The sequence below is a fragment of the Oryzias melastigma genome, linkage group LG24, assembly GCF_002922805.2.
Source record: "Oryzias melastigma strain HK-1 linkage group LG24, ASM292280v2, whole genome shotgun sequence".
Classification (NCBI taxonomy): domain Eukaryota; kingdom Metazoa; phylum Chordata; class Actinopteri; order Beloniformes; family Adrianichthyidae; genus Oryzias; species Oryzias melastigma.
The window spans coordinates 18,198,717-18,210,477 of NC_050535.1; the positions used below are offsets into that span (position 1 = coordinate 18,198,717).

At 40.0% G+C, this 11,761-nt stretch overlaps 2 protein-coding genes across 4 annotated transcripts in view; one reads left to right on the top strand and one right to left on the bottom strand.

The window, feature by feature from the left end:
- LOC112158122 (nuclear receptor coactivator 7) overlaps nucleotides 1-6,450 on the top strand; it is a 17,450-nt gene extending 11,000 nt beyond the window's left edge. For all 3 annotated transcript variants that reach the window (XM_024291331.2, XM_024291333.2, XM_024291330.2), the window contains exons 10-17: nucleotides 996-1,481; nucleotides 1,549-1,720; nucleotides 1,796-1,943; nucleotides 2,333-2,458; nucleotides 2,537-2,689; nucleotides 4,799-4,894; nucleotides 4,977-5,050; nucleotides 5,148-6,450. In XM_024291331.2, coding sequence (XP_024147099.1) covers nucleotides 996-1,481; nucleotides 1,549-1,720; nucleotides 1,796-1,943; nucleotides 2,333-2,458; nucleotides 2,537-2,689; nucleotides 4,799-4,894; nucleotides 4,977-5,050; nucleotides 5,148-5,283 — 1,391 coding nt within the window. In that variant the 3' untranslated portion in view covers nucleotides 5,284-6,450. The remainder of the gene's footprint in view (nucleotides 1-995; nucleotides 1,482-1,548; nucleotides 1,721-1,795; nucleotides 1,944-2,332; nucleotides 2,459-2,536; nucleotides 2,690-4,798; nucleotides 4,895-4,976; nucleotides 5,051-5,147) is intronic.
- A 2,779-nt stretch (nucleotides 6,451-9,229) lies between these two features.
- Nucleotides 9,230-10,910, bottom strand: LOC112158433 (heterogeneous nuclear ribonucleoprotein A0-like). Its single transcript, XM_024291802.2, has one exon. It carries the CDS (start codon nucleotides 10,784-10,786, stop codon nucleotides 9,425-9,427), a length of 1,362 nt encoding a protein of 453 aa, XP_024147570.1. The 5' UTR covers nucleotides 10,787-10,910; the 3' UTR covers nucleotides 9,230-9,424.
- Between the last annotated feature and the right edge of the window lie 851 nt (nucleotides 10,911-11,761).

An 11,761-nucleotide genomic window follows, 5' to 3' on the forward strand; every position in this document is an offset into this window, starting at 1 on the left:
TGAAATATTAGCTAAACTCCAATATAGCCTAAAAAAATGTAGTAAATAACAAAAAAGTGCAAAAAGTTAGTTATCAATTTCAGCATCTTCAGCTATCAACAGTAGCATTTTCAGCGGCCAAATTCAGCTTACAGCATTCACATTAACATTATCGCAGGTAATGCTATAAATCTAGTTTATAATTATGAAAAAAAAGTAACATTTACATTTTTTAAGTTTTAAAAATGTAGTTTTAGTGTTCAATAAATGTTTATCCTGTTCAGCCTGCGACCTAAGGTGTATTTTGGATTGTGACCCCTTGTGCGATAAAGTTTGACACTCATTAAAAAGATATTTATGTCAATGGTCTATATGTGAGGTAAAATGTGTGTGAAAATGCAGCATTAGCTCTGGCGTTTTATATATATATATATATATATATATATACACTCGGCCAATCCACTTTGATACAGGCCAAGGTCAACAAAGCAGTCATCTGTGTAGTGGCGATCACAAATGGTCTGTCGCGCCCTCCCTAAGAAAAACTCCAACCATTTTACGAGCAGGCTCTTCCATCTTTTAAAATTTTGAACAAAATCTAAATCTCTCGCAGCTTAAAAAACATTTTCTCCACTTAAGACATTATCTTATGAGTCGTCATTTTCTCTGCAGATTAGATACAAGAAGAACTATTTCTTCTCAGAGTCGATGCTAATAAAATAACAACGCTTTGCGGAGAAAGTGGGTTTGTGTGTTGGACTGGGGGCGGAGCTAGGAGAGCAAACTCTTCCTATAAGGGGCTGTCTCACTTTGTGACATCAGGTTGTAAAGACCTGGTCATTTTCATGGGTATGGGAGGGGCTGGTGCAGAAACCACAGGTTTTTTGAGGATTACTCAGAAATGAGTGATCGAATCAAAATACCGCATCTCCTGATTTTTTTTAAACCACTCTACTGTTAGAACTTTTCCAGAGATGATGATGAAGATTTGAACACGCACTTGTTCTCCATCACAGGGAGCACAGCGGGGGACCAGACAGAGAAGTCTCCTTCAGATGAAGGCTTTACAGAGCTGGAGCCCACCGTCAACGGGAGCACCGAGGAGGCTGAGGGGGCGCCCTCCAGAGAGCCGGAGGAGGGGTCGGGATCAGGACGCTCAAACCGGGAGGACAAGTCCATGCTCGGACAAACGGGGAAGGCTGAGGATGAGGAGGACGAAGGCGTGGCTCAAAACAGCTCCATCGAGGATGGAGAGTCGATACATTCCAACTTGGAGAAACAGGGAGAGATTCGTGAGGGAACGCTAACCAAAGAGGAACTGCAGAACAGGGTCGATGATAAAATCATCAGGAAGTTGACTCTTCAGGAGACTTCTGGGATTCAAGGAAGGCCGAGACAAAGCAAAGAAGAGGAGAGACTCGGTGAGGAGGACAAACCGAAGAAAAGCGAGGACTCTGAGATGAGGTCGTGGCTTCTGGAGAAGATTCAGGCCCCGATAGAAGGTGAATGTCATGATCGTTACTGCTCCTCCTGCTGCGGCTTCAGCTTCTCCTTCCCTTTTGTGTGCAGATATGCTTTTCTCGTCCGAGGAGAGGAGCAAGAACCCCCCCATGTTCCTGTGCTTCAAAGTTGGAAAACCCATGAGGAAGTCTTTTGCCGCTGGCAGGACTTCCAGTCCGGCCCACTCCCTAGGGAGCTGGGGGAGGCAGCCGGAGTACTGGTTTGCTGTTCCACAGGAGAGGTGAGATGATGAAGACCCAACAGCTCACCCAGAGTGACGAAACCGACCTGTGACCTTTATGTGTGCGCGCTCCAGGGCGCACGATCTGTATTCCTTTTTTGTCCAGTGGTCTCCTGATGTTTACGGTAAAGAGGCTCGGGAGCAGGGCTTCGTGGTGGTGGAGAAGGACGAGCTGGACATGATCGACGACTTCTTCAGTGACCCCGCGTCCTGCAGCTGGGAGGTGAGGAAGTCCTCCAACCCGTCACGGGACGCTGGGAAGATTTGACTTGTTGCAAAAAAATGTTTTTTTAAACATATTATTAATTTTTTTAATGTTCAATTTTATTTTTTTCAAATTTTCAATAATTCCTTCAAGTTTTCGTGATGCATTTTCAAGTTTAAAACTGTTTACAAAAAAAAATTCAACTTTAAAATCTCTGTTTTTCACATTTTCAATCTTGTTTTTCATTCACTTTAAGCGGATCCTTATCCTTATATAATCATTTCTCTCATTTCTATTTTCTTTTCTTATAACATTTGAAAAAGTGACGTTAAATTTCAGCGAGAACAGGATTTTGGTTACATTAATAACTTCACAGTGTGAACACAGAGATTCCTGTTGATCCACAGATTATTACCATTGATGAGGCCAAGCGCAGGCAGAGCTTCGGCAGCTGTGACAGAGACCTGTCTGCGGATGCTCTGCCCATGCTCCTGGACAGCAGTCAGCTGCTGGAGGACACGCACATCGAGAAGGTGAGGATGCAGCAGACTCCCAGCTGTTAGGAAGTAACAATAACAATGATTTTGCATTTGATCTGTTTATGCTTCCAGCTGGCTTGCCGCCTGCCTGCTCGCGTGCAGGGATACCCATGGAGACTGGTCTACAGCACCGAGAGACACGGCAGCAGCTTGAAGACTCTGTACAGGAACCTTGTAGATGTGGAGAGCCCAGTACTGCTGGTCATCAAAGACATGGATCATCAGGTAAACAGAGATCATCCTGTTTTTCAAGTTTGTGTGATTCTCCTGGTAGTTTCTGTACATGTTTTGGCACGTAAATACTCAATCCCACTTTCAACAATTTCTGTAATCTTGGTATCAAAATCTTCAGCTTTTGGGAAATTACTGCTTGTACTTTTGATATGCATAAACTTCATAGTTTTTGAAATATTGAGCGAAATATGTCCCATTGGAAACGAATGAGAAATTGCTCAAATCCTTCAAAAAAATTGTGTACTTTGAAACTTGTGAATTTCTGCATACTTTTAGTGAGAGACAAAATTCAAACTTAAAAATCTTCATCAGCTAGTGTTTTTTTAGACTAATTCGGAGTTTAGCTTTTATTTCAGCAACATCCTATTCGTTTTTGGCTAATTTAGACATTTTTCCTTACCTTTTTTTGTGGCTAATTTGGATTTTAGCCAAATTTTAATCATTATGCCAGCTTTTTTGGCAAAATTAAACATTTTTCCCTTTTTTTAAGGAAAATTTGAAGTTTAGTTAACATTTTAGCATTTTGCTAGCTGTTTTAGCTCATTTAGATTTTTTTCAATTTTTTAAGCTAATTTGTAGTTTAGCTAATATTTTAACATCATGCTAGCTGTTTTGGCTAATTTAGACATTTTTTAATCTTTAAGGCTAATTTAAGGTATAGCTAATATTTTAGCAACACAGGCTAATTTAGACCAAATGCGTAAATACTGGCAAAATTTTACATTTTTCCAGTTTTTGAGACTGATTTAGAGTTTTGCTAATTTTCTAGCAACACGCTAACTGTTTTTGGATAATTAATACAAAATGCATAAATATTGGATAAATTTGACCTTTTTCAAGTTTTTGAGGCTGATTTAGAGTTTAGCTAATATTCTAGCAACACGCTAGCTGTTTTGGCTAATTTAGGCAAAATGCATAAATATTGGTATAATTTGACCTTTTTCCAATTTTTTAGGCTAATTTAGAGTTAAGCTAATATTTTAGCATTAAGCCAACTGCTTTGGCAAAATTAGATTTTTTTTCCATTTTTTGGGGGATAAGTTGGAGTTAAGCTAGTATTTTAGCATTATGCTAGGTGTTTTGGCAAAATTAGACATTTTTCAAGTTTTTTTTTATTTTTGGTAAATCTGGCATTTGGCTAATTTTTTTTGCAAGCTTCCTGGTTTTAGCTATCAGCTTTAAAAAAAATTTGCTAGCTATTATTTTCAACATCTATCTGCTCAGGCATCTTCGGCAGCCACAATCAGCTTACAGCATTATTTCACACTAGTATTATTGCCATATTTCTAGTTATTCACATGCTATTGAAATGTTCAGATGACATTTTAAAATGATTTTACAATGATGATGAATAAAAAAAAATAGATATAATTTTTGCACTTGAATAGAAAAATACTATGTAATCAGAACAAATAACAACTTAAATCTATTTATTTGTTAGCATATTTAATGAAAACAACTGCAATAAGTTTTACTTATAGGTACTTGATATAAAAACTTATGGGGCGGAGTAAGCCTCCCTTTTTTTCCCATCAGTCCTTTGTTTAAACTCTGTCCAATGAGAGTATGGCCCCTTACACCACCAAGCTAACATTAGCGGTGCAACAAAAATGGCGAGCAACATCAGAGCTCTCAAGTGTACAGTTTTGATCCAGATTCCAGCTCAGATGAGAAAAAAAGAAGATGTACATGGATCTATTTGTCTGCAAGCGGATGCATCAGACTTAAAGGGAGCAGGAAGCTTGTGGCCAGCCTATTGTAGCTTCTACATCACTGCTGCAGGCTTTTTATTAAACAGCATTCTTCGTTTGCTCCTGATTCACAACATAAAGAAATACTCAGTAATGCTGTTTTAAGATTAATTCTCTGCATATATGTCCTCCATCATCAGAAAAATGTTAAAAACAAAAATACAATTTTCATTGGAGTGGGTCTTTAACCAAAAAAAAAATTAAAACAAACATAAAAAAATTGAATTTGTCACCCTCTTGTGGTCATAACGAAGAATTGCATTCAATTTGAAAATAAAATGCTTTAACTAAAAAAATCTCAAAATGAGTCACTGATAGAAAGATAACATGTGACGTCCCTTTTTCACAGATCTTTGGTGGATTTTCCACTGATCCCTTCAGAGTGAGCGAGCACTGCTACGGCACTGGAGAGACGTTCCTCTACAGCTTCTGCCCAGAGTTAAAAGTTTGTACTCGGAGTGAGATCTGTGCTTATACCCAAAACCATGAGACTGAATATAAACAAAGCTGTTTTTCTTTTATCTCAGGTGTACCGGTGGACAGGGGAGAACTCTTACTTTGTGAAAGGCGACATTGACTCTCTTCATATGGGAGGTGGAGGGTGTGTACATCTGAGTGTTTGTCATCTGGCTGCTCATTTATTTACGTCTTAAGGAGTTTCTTCATCTGTGCCCCTGTCCTCTTGTTGCCTCCTGCAGAGGTCACCTGGGACTCTGGTTGGATGCTGATCTGTACCGAGGCACCACCACCAGATGCGCCACCTTTAACAACCAACCACTGTCCTTCCAGCAGGATTTCAGCATCCACAGTCTGGAGGTCTGGGCCTTTGAGTAGCCCCACCTGCTCTAAGCTCCCTGTGCACTTGCTTTCTGATCCATGAAACCTTAAAACACCCCCAAAATTGTATTACGCACCATAGCTGCCCACAAACGACACTGGGGGTTCTGCGAGACAAGTCCTGAAGTGGCTTGTGCGGGGGGTTCCAGCTCATCCTAGCTTCAACCGAGGATAGAGAGAACACGTTTGCTCCAGCTTCCCGAGCATGCAGACTACCTATCCACCATGAACTCCAGAGGAGCCTAAACATTACTGTTACTCTGAAAAGTGCTGGTTCCAGAAGAATCCCCCTGTTCTTTGGTTGTATCCTTGCAGAAACGATTAACATTTTCCAATTATTTGTATGAACAGAAGAAAGATATTTATTTTTTTGAGGATCCAAATGACCAGACATGGTTGTAGATCCTTGGCTATTAAATAAACTGTTTACAGTGAAGGGGTTTTCTCCCCTGAGGTCTGTCCTGGTCTTATAGTTTAAGTTTCAGAGGACGATTCCTGTTCTGTTCATAGCCAATCACTTTCAACGATAATGCGCTTATGTTTTCAGTGACCAAACATGAGCTTTATTTGTTAGAAGCTCCTTAATATTTTTTATTTTATTTGTACATTCAATTTTTACAAAAATGATTCTTTTGTGTGAGTTATTTTTTCCAATTTTTATAGACGCATTTCTTTGAATACAAATACCAATTTCTGGAGAAAATTTGTCGCGTATTTAATTTTATTATCTTCAGCCGTTTAATTTCCAGCCAGTAGAAGTTTCTTCTTAGGTTGCACTACAGAACGCGGGTGGAAAAACAATGAATTGACTGCAGGAGGAAACCACCGCAGCTGCTCCTTCACTCACTAAAGGATGTAGAGGGGATCCTGCTTTTGCACTTTCATACTTCACTAACTCAACATCCACTAACGGAAGTTTTTCATTAGAGTTCTTTTTGTGGTAGGAGCTGGCGTGAGCATGATGGGAAACGTGCGACAGGACTTCCTGTTTAGAGATGCCAGTAATGCTTCATGTGGCCATGAGATTTCTTTTAAGTGTTTACTGTTGTAACTGTGAATGCTCATAAGTATTATTTCCTGTGATGACACCAAGGATCTATTTATTGCGTTGTTGCAAATACATTTCAACTTAAATAAATGTTATATATCTACATGCATAAAAGCGTTTTTGTGATCTGTACTATTATTATCGATCGGAAAAAAATATTTTTTTCCTAGATCTCAATCCTTAAGTTCAGATTTTTTTCTATTACTGACCTTAAAGTTTGAATATTTTTTTTAAATCAAACTCTAAACATTTGACTTTTACTTTCTTACTTTTTTCTTAAATCTGACCTTCATTACAGTTATGTTTTCTCATAATTTTGATGCCATTAATTAATCTTAACCCAATTTGATCTGATGATTTGGGGCATTTTTGCCCAAATAATCCTATCTTTTATTAAATATTATATAGTTTTACCCATAATTCTCACTAACCTTAAAGATTTGCTTATTTTATGCATATGTTTGTCTTTTTTACCCTTAAAATTATCAATTTCAGTAATCCAAACCGTTCCTACAGCGTTTTAACTTCAACAACTTTCTGCCTTTTATAAAAGTTAACTCTTCCTATATAAATCTAACATCGTTTAAAAGTTCTGGCTTTAAGTTAGAGTTTTTGCAGATCCATTTTTTTCCTTTAAGAATTCTAACTTTTTTTCTTCCTTATTTCATTATATAAGAATTACAAAAAATGAAAATAATTTAATCAAATCACAACTTTCCCCTAAGTTGTATTTTTTTTGTTGTGCTGTGACTCCAATCCTAGTTTTTATTTTTTCTTAAAATAATCTTAATACAAGATGGAATTTGTGGTCTTTTGGAATTCTCAATTTTTACTTCGGTTCTTTTTTTTAAATCAGAATTTTACGTTTAAATATTTGAGGTTTACTTTGTGGTCTGTATGTTCTGGGTGTAATCTGAAAATTGCAGTCTAAAAAACAAACAAAAAAATTATTATGATATATATTTTTATTGTGAAATGTTTTTAACATAAAAATTATGTTTTAAAGTAAAAATGAAATATATTTCATAATAAAATGGTCCATTTAAATTTTAATGAAATGTATTTCATAATAAAATGGTCAATTATTTATTGAAAAGACTTTTATTAGAGTGTTGCTTGATTAAATAATGTTGTATTTATTTATTTAATTATGAACAGTTTGGGCTTCCATAAGAAACCAGTGAAAATTGATTTTTTGTTTGCGAAAAATGTAACCTAGGTGGAGAAGATAAATAATAAACAATAGTGGTCCCAGGACAGAGCCCTGGGGCACACCTTACGGTTGCATTATTGTGTTTGTACACACAGGGAGTGTACACAAAAAGGTCAGAGGAGGATGTTTTTCCTGAGGAGACTGGCCAGCTTCAACATCTGCTGGAATCTTCTGCAGATGTTTTAGCGGTCAGACATCTCCACCATCCTCTCATATGTCGTAGTGTGCTGGGAAGGCTGTGCCAAAAGAGTGAGGCTTAGTCTTAATCTAGATCCTAATCCTGACACAACCCTCTGCATTTATTCCGGACTTGGGACCGGCACAAGAAAGCACTGAGTAGTGCCCTCTTGTGGTTGCATTATTGTGTGTGTTTTTTTTTTAAACTTAACAGGTGGACAGCTTAGCCTGATCACATGATGGAGGGGTAGCAAAGGTAGCACTCAAACACGTCCACCATTTTTTTATTTGTGCTGGCACAGTAAGTGTAGGTATAGGACAAACCCACGGGTAGGAAGGACTCAAAGAACTTCAGCCTTTTTTGATTGTACAAAAATTTGATGTAAAAAAATTTGATGTGAAAAACATTGCATTTAACTAGTTGATCTAAGAACACATCTATTTGCTGAGTCTTGAAATAAAAAAAAAACGAAATATTTTAAACAGAAGATAATATTTTGGGGCATAACAGTTTGCAGTTAGAAAATCAAGGGTTGACAACAAATTCAGAAAGAAAATTCAAAGGTTTTAAAAATTCACAATCTGATGGAACAGAAAAACGTCCATACCAGGGTAGGTCCAATAACACCAAACCCAGACCTCACTTTGAAGGGGCCAGAGACCATTTACTGCAGATTGCTGGAAGAGATCACATGACCAAGAGGTATGCCCCCTCCTTTACAGGAAGGGCAATTGGTCTTGGTCTAGGCCCATGGTCCACTGAGGGCGGTCAAAAGATCCAGGACCTGTGGGACACAAGGTCCTGAGAGCACCAAGGCCTAGAGCAAGTCTGTTAGTTGTCATTCCTAAGCTGAGCTTTTATCCAGTTAATAAAGGAGTCGCCATGCCAGGGGCTTCCATCCATCTTCTTCCGCTCATCTGACACCGGGTCATGGGGGCAGCATTCTAAGTAAGGATGCCAGGGTTTGGGCTGCCGAAGACCTCGCCTTCAACTGCCATCCACATCGCATCAGCCCCTTCTGAGCTCTCCTGCAGGTGGTGGGCCCCCTGGATAGCGATCCCATCTCACTTCTTCAGGCTTAACGTGACCAGGGCCTGTGGGAGGAGCCCGGTCACCAGGCTCTCAACTGCAAGTCCCAACCCCAGGCCTGGCTCCAGAGTGGGGCCCTGGTGACATCAATCCGGGCAACATTAATAAATAAATAAAAAACTAAAACGTTAATAAATCACTTCTAATAAAAAGGTTTCTGAACCGCTCTTAGTCTGGCTCGTCACTCAGGACCTGTCCGCCTAGCAGAGGCAAAAGCCCAAGATCATTCGAGCACTCAAACCCGTCCACCACGTTAAGGTGGCGGTTCACGGAGGGTGTGTATGTTGTGGGTGGGTGTGTAAGTGTGTGTGTGTGTGTGTGTGTGTGTGTGTAGTGTGTGGGAGTGGGTGAATGTGTGTGTGCGTGTTTTTTTTGTTTTTTTTGTTTTTAGTTTTTTTTTTGTTTTTTTTTTGTGTTTTTTTTTTACATTTCATCTAACAATATTCACAATATAAGGTATAACAGAATAAACAATGTAAACATTCCTACAAATAAGCTAATAAAAAGAAGTCCTACTAATAAGCTAATAATAAAAATAAACATATATTCTAACTCTAAAAAACAACCACACTCTCCTTGTGTGGGTTCATAACAGAAGGGTCCCGAGGGTCTACCAGCCCCCAGTGTAAGGAGCAGTGCTCTGGCCGCCGAAATAACCATAGTTTGGGCCATAGCCAGAGTAGCACTGTCCGTAGCCGTTGTAGACATTCCAGCCTCCAGAAAAATTTTCATGACCACAATGGCCACATGTGTATGTGCCACTGTATCCCCCGTTATCATAAAATCTGGCGTCATTTCCATAACTATAGTATCCACCGTAAGAGTTTCCCTGGTCGTAATACCCGGCTTCGTGAGAGCCGACGTAACCATTTTGATTTCCCCCCATGACTCTAGGTGTTGTTGCATTTTCTCCCTGCATCTCTTGCTTAGTTAAAGCTTTCTTCACTTCAACTCTGTGTCCATTGACTTTGTGGAACTTCACAAGTGCAGCTTCGTCTGCTGCTGAGGGATCTGTGAAGTGCACAAAGCCAAATCCTCGGTTTCTGCCGGTCACCATGTCTAACATGATTTCAGACTTCTCGACTTGACCATACTGAGAGAAATATTGGGTGAGGTGGAGCTCAAAGATGTCGTTCTTCAAGCCACCAACAAATATTTTCCTCCCCATGGCATTGGCAAGAGGTTCAGGCTTGTTACATTGCGGTTTTTCATAAGCCTGTTTAACTCCCGTCGTGTTCACGTTGACTGTGTGTGAGCCGCCGTATCCCTCGTTATCATTAAATCCAATTCCAGAGTCATGGTTTCCCTGGTGGGAATACCCGGCTCCATGTGAGCCGCCGTATGCCCCGTTAGTGTTATTTTGGGGATAATATCTGCCAGTGTAGTCATTTTGGTTTCCCCCTGTGACTTTTGGGGTTTTTCCACCTTCTCCCTTTATCTCTTGCTTAGTCAAAGCTTTCTTTACTTCAACTTGGTGTCCATTGACTGTGTGGAACTTCACACGCGCAGCTTTGTCTGCTGCTGAGGCATTTGTGAAGTGCACAAAGCCAAATCCCCGGTTCTGTCGGGTCTTCAAATCTACCATGATTTCAGACTTCTCGACTTGACCATACTGAGAGAAGTATTCAGTGAGTTGGAACTCGAAGATGTCATTCTTCAAGCCACCAACAAAGATTTTCTTCTCCATGGCAGGGGCAAAAGATTCGGGCTCTTTAGATTCTTTTGGAACAGCCCGTTTAACTTCCACTGCGGTCCCGTCTACTGTGTGTGGTCCTGCAGCCATGGCTGCGTCGGCCTGCTCCGGTTTGGCGTAGGTCACGAAGCCAAAGCAGCGAGATCTGCTCTGGACCTTGTGTTTGATGACGACATGGTCTATAAGTTCGCCAAAGCGCTCGAAGTGCTGGCGCAGGCCGTCGTCGTCTGTGTTTGCACTGAGTCCGCCCACGAAAAGCTTGTTGGGATATCCAGTCATTTTTGGGTTTTTGGGTTGTTGGGTCTTTGGGTTTTTGGATCTTGGGTCTTTTGGTTTTTGCGGTCTTGGGTCGCTAGAGAAGCAATCTCAAGAATGTTGCAAAGTGGTTCTGTTAAAGGATTTTCGAAGCAGCGACATATGAGGCCAAATGACATCATTTGACATCATGTGGCTACTTGAGAGGACATATCACGTCATGTGACTGCAGGCCATGTGAGGAAATATGACGTCACACAAGCTGCCGCTTTTTTATTGCAACCGGGAGTTTTAACTTGTAGGGCACTAGGACCCAGAAAACGCCTTTCCAATGACGTAATGCGCAGCCCCCCCTCCTGAAATCGCCGCCCATTCGTGTGTCAAACGTTCTTTGATGAGTTCCCGCGGGAATGCGGCCGTGTGTTGATCAGCAGCTGCTAAACGTGAACTGTCATCAACTGTCAGCAGCAATGTCGTAAACCCGAACCCTCCGGACCGGATGTCATGTGGAACACTGGACTGAACGTGAGCGGGTTTCAATCATTTGAAGACAATTTTAGCATTTTGTATTTGTAGTCATCACCTGTGTTTGAATGTAAATGTTTTAGAAGCTCGTGTGGTGATGAAGCTCCAGCTGTGTGGAGCAGTGATGGAGGAAGGCAGACTGTGAGTGTTTGCACTTGGATCATCTTTTCTTCATGTTCTGATGGACTTTTTTTCACATGTTCTTCATCTGTTTCCAGTAGGAGTTGCTTGTGCTTTTAATCTACCACTATTTTACACCAATATATTTAATACCACTGCATTTTTACTTGACTGTTATTGTGTTTTAATGTGTCTCTAATTTATTAATTATTTTTAAGTCCTTTTAATCCGGGGCCTTTCAGAGTTTACTGAACAATAGTTTTAGATGTCATTTCTCGAGCTGTTCTTCAGTGTGTCCTTTTACTTGCAGTTTGCCCCATTTATATTGTTGTGATCAGTTTTAGGGCCAGTTGT

Coding starts and splice junctions, on each gene's coding strand:
- LOC112158433 (XM_024291802.2), bottom strand. CDS start 10,786: ATGACTGGATATCCCAACAAGCTTTTCGTGGGCGGACTCAGTGCAAAC.